Source organism: Vanellus vanellus (assembly GCF_965231255.1).
Source record: "Vanellus vanellus genome assembly, chromosome: 17".
Lineage (NCBI taxonomy): Eukaryota > Metazoa > Chordata > Aves > Charadriiformes > Charadriidae > Vanellus > Vanellus vanellus.
The window spans coordinates 6595389-6607104 of NC_138922.1; the positions used below are offsets into that span (position 1 = coordinate 6595389).

At 48.8% G+C, this 11716-nt stretch overlaps 1 protein-coding gene across 1 annotated transcript; it reads left to right on the forward strand.

Annotated features, from left to right (window-relative positions):
• Positions 1–212: 212 nt before the first annotated feature.
• On the forward strand, positions 213–10242 carry ST6GALNAC1 (ST6 N-acetylgalactosaminide alpha-2,6-sialyltransferase 1). The gene is made up of 8 exons (XM_082492172.1): positions 213–971; positions 5281–5449; positions 5646–5817; positions 6198–6336; positions 6718–6821; positions 7404–7493; positions 8782–8881; positions 9284–10242. Exons 1-8 carry the CDS (start codon positions 375–377, stop codon positions 9452–9454), a joined length of 1542 nt encoding a protein of 513 aa, XP_082348298.1. The 5' UTR covers positions 213–374; the 3' UTR covers positions 9455–10242.
• Positions 10243–11716: the final 1474 nt, after the last annotated feature.

Here is an 11716-nt window from a genome sequence, read left to right on the forward strand (position 1 = left end):
CTGCCAGTGTGGATGTTTCATGAGCCAAGTGCTGAAGAGGAGTGTGTAGCCTCTGGGATTTACTTAGTGGAGAGATAAGCGGTATTCAGGCCAGAATAGTGTGGGAAGTTGAATTAGGCTTTGATGGCAAAGTTGAAAACGAAATTGAATTCATACAGCATCCTGCAGAAACTCAGTGGCAGTTGCCAAGGCAAGTCCTCTGAGTGTGGTGGTCGTATGCAGCGGTTGATCTGAAGCACAGAGGGCCTCAGAGTCAAAAGCACTAGAAATGGGCTGAAAGGTGTTCAGTGGAAAGTGCGTGTGATGTATCTGCTTTTCCTTTGATTGCATTCAGGCAGTTGAGCATTTTCCAGCGTGCCTCAGATATACTGCAAATGGAGACCCAAGAGCAACAGGGTTTAAACTGTTCTGATAATGGGAACTCAAGGAGCTTTTTAAAGGTGACTTTGGGGAGAGACATCACAAGACTCAAACAAGATATGGCTGACAGGACGTCAAGATGGGAAAGAACGGAGGAGCAGAAGAAAATGATGAAACCAGTTGCCGTGGTGGAGGAAGCCAAGGAGGGCATGACTGTGAACCCACCCCCCGAGTTGGAGGGAATCAAGAAGACAACAGTGAAAACAGCCCCCAGGGTGCAGGGAAACAAGGAGAAAACAACAGTAAAACCAACCCCAGGGGTCGAAGAAGCCAAGGAAAAGACAATAGCGAAACCACTTCTCAGGGTGGAGGGAGCCAAGGAGATGGCAACAGTGAAACCATCCTATGGGGTGAAGAGAGCTCATGAAAACAACATATCCAAAGACCAAACAAAGCCAAAAGAGCCTCCTGCACCAGAGAAAAGCGTAAGGTCTGTTCCTCAGGCTGCTGCAGTGACAGAAAAGAAGAAACTGAGGGCTGCTGACTTCAAGTCTGAGCCGTGGTGGGATTTTGAGGACAAGTACCTGCTGGACAACACATCTCCACCATCGGTAGGTGTGATGACCGTGTGTGTTTGCCAAGTGATGCCTCGTTGTTAACCTTCTTGTCATCTTTCTTATTTACCTTGATTTTGACTTTCACTTATTTTGATTCTGATTCTTCTTCTTCATCATCTTCGTCATCATTACTTTCATCCTCACTTTCTTCTTTGACAATCTTCTGTCGTGCACTTTTGAAGGGGCTCATGTGCCCTTTGCAGTCGAAGATGATCTCCAAGCTGGTAGGGCAACTCACTGCTATATGCAGATGCTGCTGGGTCTTAGAGAGGAAAACTTATATGTATGACTCAAGTAGCCTGGCCAATCCTCCACCATGCTCCAGTATGGGAACTTACTGTAATTGCATGCATTTCCATGGGTTCCTTTGAAAGTCAGCCCTAGCAGCCCTTTTCTGGAGCTCAGATGCATCAGAAGCTGGAGAAAATATCTCTCCTTCTAGATATGCTACAAGGTGGTCCCACTCTGAGGTGCCTTGATACATTACATAGGGGACTGAGGCACACAATGCAGCATATATGTTCCCTGTAACGTGGCACCCTAAGGTAAGTTGAGTCACTCCTAGTCTTGGGATGCCTATGGGCAGGCGTGAGGTGTCTGGCACTAAATGGCAGTCTTCATACAGGGGTCCCATTTCTCACTTGATCTCTTGGAAAACTGAACATTTGCATTCCTAGGAAGACTCAGGTTAACAATCCCTAGATTTGCCTTGATCTTTGTTTTATGCAGCCCACCTAAAGAAAACAAGCAAGGTTATGGTGAGGGAACAGGAATAGGAATACCTCCATGTGCCTGTTCACCCAAGCACATACGCACCAAAGCGAGTCAAAAGCTTTGGCAGCAGTGGGGCAGTAGTGATGCTTATGCTGCGCTGGGCTGTGAAGAATGATGCTGGCAGTGATGGTGAGGAGGGTGTCAGTGCACAGGAACAGAGACTTAGTTAGTTGCTTGTATTAAAGTCAAAATAAGGTCAAAGAAAAAGGGTTAGATGAGAATTGATAAGTATGTACCCGCCTGCTTTGGAGACAGTAGGGTGGGGACTGTTCCCATCTTCAAGGTTTTCTGTCAATATTGGCGAATATTCAACTATATGTATGTGTGCCCCACTGGAGAAATGATGGTTAAAAAGTAACATTTTTACTGTTCTTGTGGTTTATTATCAACAAGAGGAGAGTCTTTCCCAGGTGTTGCCAATTCACCTTTTCCACCCTGTACGTACAGACTTGTAGTGAGCAAACACATTCTTTACCCATTCCGAGCTCTATGACTCAGATGGTCCCAGCATGTTGAGTTGCTATCTAGGATTTTCTTGCTGTGCATTGAACCATCATTACAGCAGAGCAAATAATTCATAGCAGATCTGGCATTCAACTAGTCTTGCTTTGTTCCTCTTTGTTAAATAGGAACAACTGTAGACCTGGTCAGCACAGGTAAAATATTTTGGTAGAGGTGAAGATGAGAATCTCAAATGATACAGTTGTACCTGTCAAGGCAGTAGCCCTTGCACAGCTACAGCTTCAAAGTTTTCTTACAGGTCCTGTTTGTTGGAAGTGTTGTTCTGTAGGTTAGTTCTCATTATCACCTCTGCTTGTATACATCATATTACTGATGTGATCTTCTGAAATGTTAAGTCTGGTGACCACCATCAGGTTGTCTTAACAGCCGTGGAATTGAAAGCCTGTCTTTTTCTTTTCTGCTTTGCACTGAACTCTTGTTCTGACCCTATTTTTGACCTTTTCTTTGTAGCTATGAGGGTTTGGAACCAATTGAAAATTAAATTTGAGCATCTCATAATTACTTGGGTCCAAGAACAGGGCCTTTAGGAAAGTCATAAACTGTAGCGGAGTTCTCGGCAAGCAGATGGGGCAGGTTGTGGTGCACAATACTGTCTCTGTTCCCCATCTTATGCTGGTAACTCTTTGTAAAGCTTACCCAGAGCAGTTTTCCCTGGCACCCCTGTTGCTGGAAGGCTGGGACAAGCGGGTAACCTTCTCTAGAGTGAGAAATGTCTTTCTAATACATGGGTGTAAGTGGCCTCCCTGGCTCGTGGTCAGGGAGGAGGGAGAGTTTAGACAGGTGAGCAGAGGACAGGAGCATTTGTTCTAGCTTGGTGGTCTTAGATGAGTCATTTACCTATTGAAAGTCTCAGTGCCGCAATCTTCCACTGTTGCTGTGTGTTGTTTTGGTGGCATTAGGGGGAATGTAGATGTTGCTCCAGGAGATTGTCAGGGCTGCAGGCACCATGTTGTTCTGCTCAGACCTCTCCTGGTGGAGCAGGGGCTACTCTTGAAAAAATTAATCCCATTCCCCAGTCCCAGGGTGGGAGGAGGCCCTGGGAGACATGCAGAGAGCAGAGGTCTCCCAGAAATTATCTGGGCTGATAAAAAAAAATCTTAGGGTGAGTTTTATTATTTTGACGTTTTATTTTTGAGTTCTCTCTCCCTTGTGGTATTTTGATATTGTTCCCCATTACCCCTTTTGGCAGTGTAAGCCATTCTTTTGCTGATGTGATGTGCTCTTCAGTGTGGCATTGAACCTCTTGGGAGGAGCAGCTGGCCCCAAAGATCTGTTATCCAAAGATCTGTGACTGTTAAATGTGGAACTTGGCTGTTAAACGCTTGAGCTCATGCACTGGCCCAGCCTGACTGAGTCATAGCAGAAGGGCCTGGCAGATGATCCAGTCTGTGGTGCAGGATGTGCATCCTTCTTCCTGGGCTCCCTGTGGTCTCGAGGCACCCAAAATACAAATGGGAGTGGGCGAATTACGTGGCTAAGAGTGCATATGCCACATGAGACAGTACCTCCCCCTTCCTGCCCAGTGTTACTGCCTGTAGGCACAGTGGGCTCACCCAGGATCCTGCTCATCAACTGCCAGATGCTGTCTTCTCATCTGCTGAGCTGCAGAGCACGTGCAGCCATCTCAGAAGTGCAGAGCAGGAGCTGGCAGAGAAATGTGAGGTAACGGTTCTCAGCAGGAAGCTGAGAACGTCCTCCACTGTAACTGGGGCTGCAGAGCATCTGGGTATGCAGAACAGCTGACACAGTGGGGAAAACCCTTCCTCAGTAGGGAAAAGAGGAGAAAATGCACGCAGAAGGGTCTTTAGTGAAAATGTGGATCCAGACATCACATGATGAGTCTTACTCCCAAACCTGATCTCTAACTCAGCAAAGGGATTGCCTAGAAGCACTCCCACCTCCTTCAATTCCTACATGATCAGTTTTCCCTAGTTCCTCTGATATTGATCCAGTCTAGCTGTGGAGGCACAAGAAGTACCAGGCCTTGGACAGTACAAAGTACAGCTTGAGCAGGAAGGGGATGTCCCTCTCTCTGGACGTGAAATGTGCTGCAAGTGAAATGATGCCAACATGAAACCCTCCACAATGTTTTTCTGGTTGCACTCCTGTTGTGACAGGCAGAATGAGGGCTGTCTCCTCAGGCTGCGACTGGGTTGTCATCCTCACCCATAGCAGAGAGCACAGCCCAGCTGTGGAGTATGCAGCAAGGCTTTGGCAATGCAGTATGGTCATTGCTGGGGATTTGGTCTGAGCATGCGGGTCCGCTTGGTCTCCTGTTTTGTCTCTCAGTAGGTATTGCAGTAGGTATTTGGGGAAGATGTCTAAGAAAGCAGAGCCCAAATTGACTCAGTGGAAAATCCAGCATGCTGGAGTTGTTTGCTCTCCATCTGCACACACAGCCTAACTCTTGGCCAGCTGCAATGAGACCCCTCTTTTTAGAGAGGATAAGCTGGCTTGGGTTCCCTTCTCAGACGCACGCTTCTCTGTGGTTCATTTATGATGTTGAACAAGTTGTTTGCATGCTTTTTCTTATCTTTAAAGGGAGTGGTGGTGGTGATCTGATCTCACATGTTCCTCAGTGTTTGTTCATATGCAGTCTGAGGGCAGGACCTTGTGAAGTGCATTCCCAACAGGGACTGCTGGCCTTATTGGGTAAGTTTAGGTTAGACCTGTTACAGATATTGATTTGCATCAGTTAATGAGGCCCAAAGCCAGTACAATATATGAACGTTGCAGGCCAGTTGTTCTGAAGAGGAAAGCCTCAGAGACCTGGAGTGATCCTGGCTTCCCTGTAGGTGACTTTCCACCAGCTAGTTATTGATGTAGTGCTGAAATTATGCCTCATGTACGTGGTGATGGGGATACTGAAGGGAATGGATGATGTACCACTGGAGTTTCTATGCTTCTTTCCGGTACTCTCATACGCAGGCACACAAGCACTGGCACTCAGTCAAGTTTATCAGCTCCCTGGTAATCAGCCCTTATTGTTTTCTTTTTGTTTTTCAAGACTTGCTCTGAATCAGTGAAGGCCAAAGCTGCCAAGTCTGACTGGCTACGGGATCTTTTCCTGCCCAACATCATGCTCTTCACAGACAAGAGGTACTTCAATGACAGTGAGTGGGAACGCCTGGAGCATTTTGCACCTCCGTATGGCTTCATGGAGCTGAATTATTCATGTGAGTGCCTCAGGGCATGTCAGGATGGGACCATCAAACTCCCAACAGGAGCCTTATGTCAAGTAGCTAGAGGTTTGCAGCATCTCCACATCAAAGGCATCAGGCTAGGTGGATCTCATGGTGGAAACTGTGGTGGTTTCACTGTGTCCACCCCAAAGGCTCTTGTTGCTAACCCTCCACCATCTTTGCTTCACAGTAGTAGAGGAGGTCATGTCCCTGCTGCCCCCAAATGCCCATCAGCAGCTGCTCCTGGCCAACAGCAACAGCAGCATGCCAACATGTGTCAGCTGTGCTGTCGTGGGGAATGGAGGAATACTGAATAACTCTGGGATGGGCCAGGAGATTGACTCCCATGACTACGTCTTCCGGTAAGGCAGGCTTCCTTCTTAGAAGATACACAGCTAGCTTATTCTGGCTAGCAGATAATTCATGCTCGCTAACTTCACAGCTTTTAGTATTGCACTGGCTCTGAAGTGCCAAAATAACTGATGGCAGGAGGAGATGAAAAACCAAAAAGGAGTTGGAAAGTTCCTAAACACCCAGGAAGAGCCTGGGTTCACAGAGGAGCCATGAAGAGCCATCTCCAAATCAGGGGGAAGTGGCTCTCCTGCAGATCAAGAAGCATAACTCAACTGGGCCTAATCTCTTCCTCCAGACTAACACTGTTTTTTCCTGTTATAAACATGGATGCAAGGGTTTTCAACAGTCACCTGCTAACTCTGCTCCTCTGTTTGATTTCCATGGCCAGGGTGAGCGGGGCTGTAATCAAAGGTTATGAAAAAGATGTGGGAACAAAAACCTCCTTTTATGGATTCACAGCCTACTCCCTGGTGTCCTCGCTCCAGATCTTGGGGGACAGAGGGTTCAGCAACATCCCACGGGGAAAAGTAAGTCAGGTCCATGCTGTACACATGCATAGCTTTGATGGGATGCTGTTAGTCTGTGACCTTCAGTTCTGGTCTTGCCATGCATGATGAGCAAAGGGGCTGAGCTAACACTTGAGCATTACCCTTGGTGAGGGAACCTGTATCGGCTTGGCTCAGAGTATTTGCAGCAGCAAGCTGCGTCAGTACTACCCCAGCCCTTTGACATGTACAAGTAGCTACACATGAGGTGTTATCTTCATGATGCTTCTGTGGGATAGTTAAAAGCTGCAAACTGAAGATGTGTGTCTGAGAAACTCGGTGAGTCTAGATGTCTGCTTGCTTTTTGTTTTTAAGGGATGTGTCTCTCTTGTGCTGTTCATTAATGCTCACGTGTTTTCTTAGCACGTCAGATACATTCACTTCCTGGAGGGAGCTAGAGACTATGAGTGGCTGAAGGCTCTTCTGCTGAACAAGAACATCAGGGAAGGATTCTTGAACGACTATGGGTAAAACAAACTGGCTCCACCTCTACATCCTTTGGTTTGGAGCGCTTTGCTGTGCTCTCTTCCTCTTCACAGTGCTCAGCCCTGCTGAAGTGCAGGCCAGCATAAAGCCAGGTTAAAGCCTCTCTCCCCTTGCAGATTTATCTGGAGAATTATCTTATTTCCTCCCCAGCTCTGAGCACTGCTGTAACCAATACACCTCCTTCCCAGAAGTAGCTGATTTCACTGATGTGTGGCCAGAGCTTGGAGAAAGCTTTGTGGTCCTCTGGGATGAACACGTGCTGTTGTCTGGTCTGGTGTCTGTACGTGGTGGCCTACTTATGGACAAAGGCCTGGTTTCACCAATTCTTGTCTATGGACACATGCTTTTGATATTCCTGTCTCCTGTTGTTCCTTCTCCTCCCTGATCTCTTCCTCTGCAATGCACACAGGTTATGGAGGCCTTGTCATAACCCGGGAAGTGTTGCGGAATAGCTTAACAGTGTTTGTGGTTTTTCTCTTATCACCAAGTGCATCAGGGCTGATGCTTTGCAGCTGTGATGAAATATAGGTGCTTGTCCTGAGTCTCCCCATTCCTGTCCTTAGGCAGAGGCCCCGGGAGAGATTCGATGAAGATTTCACGATGGACAAGTACCTGGTGGTTCACCCTGATTTCCTCAGATACATGAAAAACAGGTGAGCTGGGGTTATGTGCTCTAACGGGCTTATTTTTTTCTGGCCGGCACCATCTCTGTCTGTCTCCAGGCTCTCTCCTCCTACCTAACTCCCTTGTAACTGCAGTTTAGCCACAGCAGCAGATTGGGGGTAAGCTTCATCAGTGTGCAGTCAGTTAAAATTCTCTGTGGTGCTGCAGTGGGATGTTAGCAGTGGGTAGACATCCAGCATCTGTGAGCTGGAGAAGCAACATCCGTTGGACAGTTTGGCTTTCTGCACCCAAAAGAGATCCTGGGCAAATGGCAACTTTAGATGTGGGAAGAGTGTTGCCATAGTGCCAGAATAGTTGATCTAGTTCAGGACCAACCTTTCATGTTCCCTATTGCTTAGCACCTTGGAGGAAGGCTCTGTTAACAGCTCTTTTATCTCAAGATCCCTTCTTGACTAGGGAGGTTGTTTGTGCCCTCAAACACGGTAACAGGCAGTTCTTCAGTATCCCATTTGCCTGGCCTGGCTGCTCTTCTTTGCCTCACTAATAATTTTCACAAGCCTGCAAGACACTGACACTGTAAGATGTGCCAATCGTGGGCCACACGTGACCAAGAGATATAGGAAGAAGAGCTCCTGTTGTGCCTGGTTTGGCTGTGTTTACCCTTCGGTCTCCTTGAGAGCTGAGTTATGCCTTCTCTGAGAGAAGGCAAATGCAGTGCCAGATGGCTTGCACCTCCCTGCTTGTTCTGCTGTCTCCCCTCTGACTTGGGTCCTTTCCAAGGCCAAGAGGGCTCAAATGCTATTTTTTCCTGGTGTGGACTCCTACCTTCCTAACAACTGCTGGCATAAAACACTGCAGCTTGTAGTGAGTTTTGTGACCCTCCTCTGCACCTTTCCTCTGTCTTGTTTCACTGCTAAATGTGGTGGGGAGCGGGATATACCAGGGAGCTTCAAAGTTATTTCTGTACTGTGAGGCAAAGGACAGGTTTAAGGGTGGGCTTTAATGTACTAGATTCTTTAATCCACTCCCTCTTTATCCCCACAGCCTCAAGACCTACTACTTCCATAAAGCTGAGGCAGAGCTGGGCTTAGGTTGCAGTGCAGGTGATGGAGCATTCTGGGCTGGCCTTGTGCTTTACTGAGCATGCAGCAGTTACCACACATGTGGGCATAGTCATGGCTTGTCTGAAATGCCTGGTATGGCCACAAACTGCTGCAAGGAGGGAAGATGCCACACAGGCCACAGGGGGACAAGGTGTGCCCAGCTTGAACCACTATCCCCAGCAACTGCTCTGTGCTTTCTTTTCTTCTGCTGCAGGTTTTTAAAATCTAAAACTCTGGAAAAGCCCTACTGGAGGATGTACAGGCCCACAACAGGGGCCTTCCTGCTGCTGACTGCCCTCCATCTCTGTGACCAAGTAAGTGCATGATCATTCTTGCACACAGAGTCTGGAAGGCATATAGGATGACAGGGCAGAGTAGGAGTGGCTCCAACCCTGCCTAACATCTGCCTTGAGGGTATATGGGTTCTTGTCAGCCATGAGGGAGCAGATTGAGACAAGAGAAACAGCCCCAAAATAGTTTTCGTAGAGGTTGTGAAGCCTGCTACGGCCTGAGAACCATCTTGCCTCCCAGGGAGGCAGTGAGAGGAGAGCAGGCTCTCTGGAGCCAGTGTTCACAGTCTGGTCCTTCTGGACCCCCATACAGGGTCACTCGGAGGAGCCCTGACTGGCATTCCTGTTTGGGAACTGTGTCTTGTATTTCACTTAGCTCCCTCCATCCTTGGTACCTCTCCCCAGTGAGCCCTCTGTCTTTCCCAGGTGAGTGCCTATGGCTACATCACAGAAGGTCATGAGAAGTACTCAGATCACTACTATGACAAGCACTGGAAACGTCTGATTTTCTACACTAACCACGACTTCAACCTGGAGAAGGAGGTGTGGAAAAAGCTTCACAACGAGAATATCATGAAGCTTTACCAGAGACCCTGATTGCGTGGCAAGGGCCATTGCCTGGGAAATCTCAACACCACCTCACTGGGAACAGAAGAGGACCACCAGAGCCAAGGTTAGCTCTGGACTTCCAGGCACATTTCATCCCCACAAAGATATTTCCCTCTTCCAGCCCCTCTATTCTCTCACAAGGTTTCTAAAAATGTGCAAATGCTAGAGACTGGGAGAAGAACAGCAAGAAAACACAGCACACCAGCAAAGGTGTCCCATCTGGATATGCTGTAAGACTGTTGCTGATGGTTGTAGGCACCGGTATTGGGAGAGGAGAATCCAGGATGGATCTGGGTAGCCTATGGTCCAGTGTCCCGCATCTTCATCCAGGCTTTCTCTCTTTGCAAGGAGATGCTCCTCAGGCTGAGGCTACTTCTGTTCTGGATGGATTCTCTCCATTAGTGGTACCCATCTTGGACTTTGGGTGTATTGTCTAAGGCAAACTCCCTCTGCAGTCAGTGGATGGAGGCGGACACACAGATCATGTCTCAGGTTGACTTAATTCCTGGAGGTGCTCCTCCACTCTGCTCCACTCTGCTCCCTGCAGATAAGAAGGATGGACTGGACATTTCCAGCTGACTAATTTGAGAGAGGATGAGTCTCGCTTCTCCTTCCCAGTGTGACCTCATCATGACACCTCCAAAGGAGCACCACCATCTCTGCTCAAGGGCAGATAAAAGCTCTCCATGGTGCAGCAGGCATGCCGGATGTCGTGCCTCTTGCTCTGGGGCTCCCTTGGCTGCAGGACATGTGAATAAATAGATAAAATAAATGGCACTGCTTTGGCCAAGTTGATTTTTCATTGCAGCCTTGTGGGATGTGGTTATTTAGTGTGCACCCAAAGCAGTTGCTTAAAGGTTGAGATAGTGGATGATGAAGCCAGGAAAGGGCAGGACTGAGTGTTAATGAGAATACCTCCATCTGCAGGTGCTCTGCAGCTTGTGTGGACACACCTGAGCATCCCCTACTTGTTCACCTTGCTGTCACAGGGTGGGGTCAGAGCTGGCCAAATGCCTCCCTGAGGAAGTGGGTAAACCCCTGGAGGGTCTGTTGTTGTCCCAGCAACTGCTCTCTGGGCATATCAAATGCTGGAGACAAAAGCATGGAGGGCTGGATGTTTTCCCTGTGACACTACACAGGCGAAAAGCCATTTCCAGTGTCCAGGCCAGTCCAGCCAATCTACAAGGGCTCATCAGGCCCTGGACTAGGTTCCAGCTGCACACTGACTGGTCCCAGTGGACCTACTCTGGCTGTGAGCAGTTTCCCTTTTATGCAGCATTTCTGTTGGGGGCAGCAGCGTCTCCAGGGACCCCCTGGGCTCCGAGGGAGGCATTTCAGCGTGGATTGTCAGCAGGGTTTTCTGTGTCTGATTTCCTTTGTCCCTTTTTTCCATGTGCTGTGGAGAGGCCAAGCAGTTTCTCATGTCTTGCTAAGCTTGTTTGCAAAGAACAACCCCCCGCATTGATAAACTACATGAAGAATTCAGCTTATCTGGGAGGGGGTGTAGCCTGCATTTGGCTCCTCTGCCCATACAATCCCTGCAGTGTCCATGGGAGCAGGGAGTTATCTGAAATGCACTGTGCCTGTGTTGGGAATGATGTATGTAGCCCCATGGAACAGAGCAGAAGTCCTTCCTGAGCAGCAGATGGCCTCCCTGTGGAGGGAGAACCCCATGGAGGCTAGTCACCCTCCAGAGCTGACTGAGGGCAAACTCCTGCACTCAGGAGCTCTGGACCCCGCTGGGTGTCTCAGTCCCTCGTAGTGGCTGTGCACAGCTGGTGTCCCCAGGCCCTGCAGGCTCTCCCTGCCCAGCACTCGTCTGGCTGGACTCTCGGTGGGCAGCAAGGCAGCTTTATTCCTTGCCTGTGTGTCAGGCTGTACCAAATTGCTGTGGGTTGCTTAGTGACCAGCTCCGCACGGGTATTCTTCCTGCCTGAATAGGGCTTTTCTCTTCCTGAGAAGTTGGAAGAAGTTTCTCTTAGACCCTTTCCTTCCCCCTCCTCCTCTTTTGTTTTCCTCTCCTCTGGGAAGCGGGATGGGCCTGAGTCCCGCTGAGCAAGAAGACTGGGCTGGGTGAGGAAGAAGCTTTGGAGATGGGCTGGCAGCCCCCAGCCCACGCTTTCCCCTGGTGCCCAGCTCCTTTTTGTGGCTGAGACTTCCCAGGGTCAAGGGAAGGAATCTTCCGGGCGGGGGGCTTCTTCCACCAGCAGAGCCTGTTCCTTCCAGGCTCTCCTCTCAGCACAGCTGACA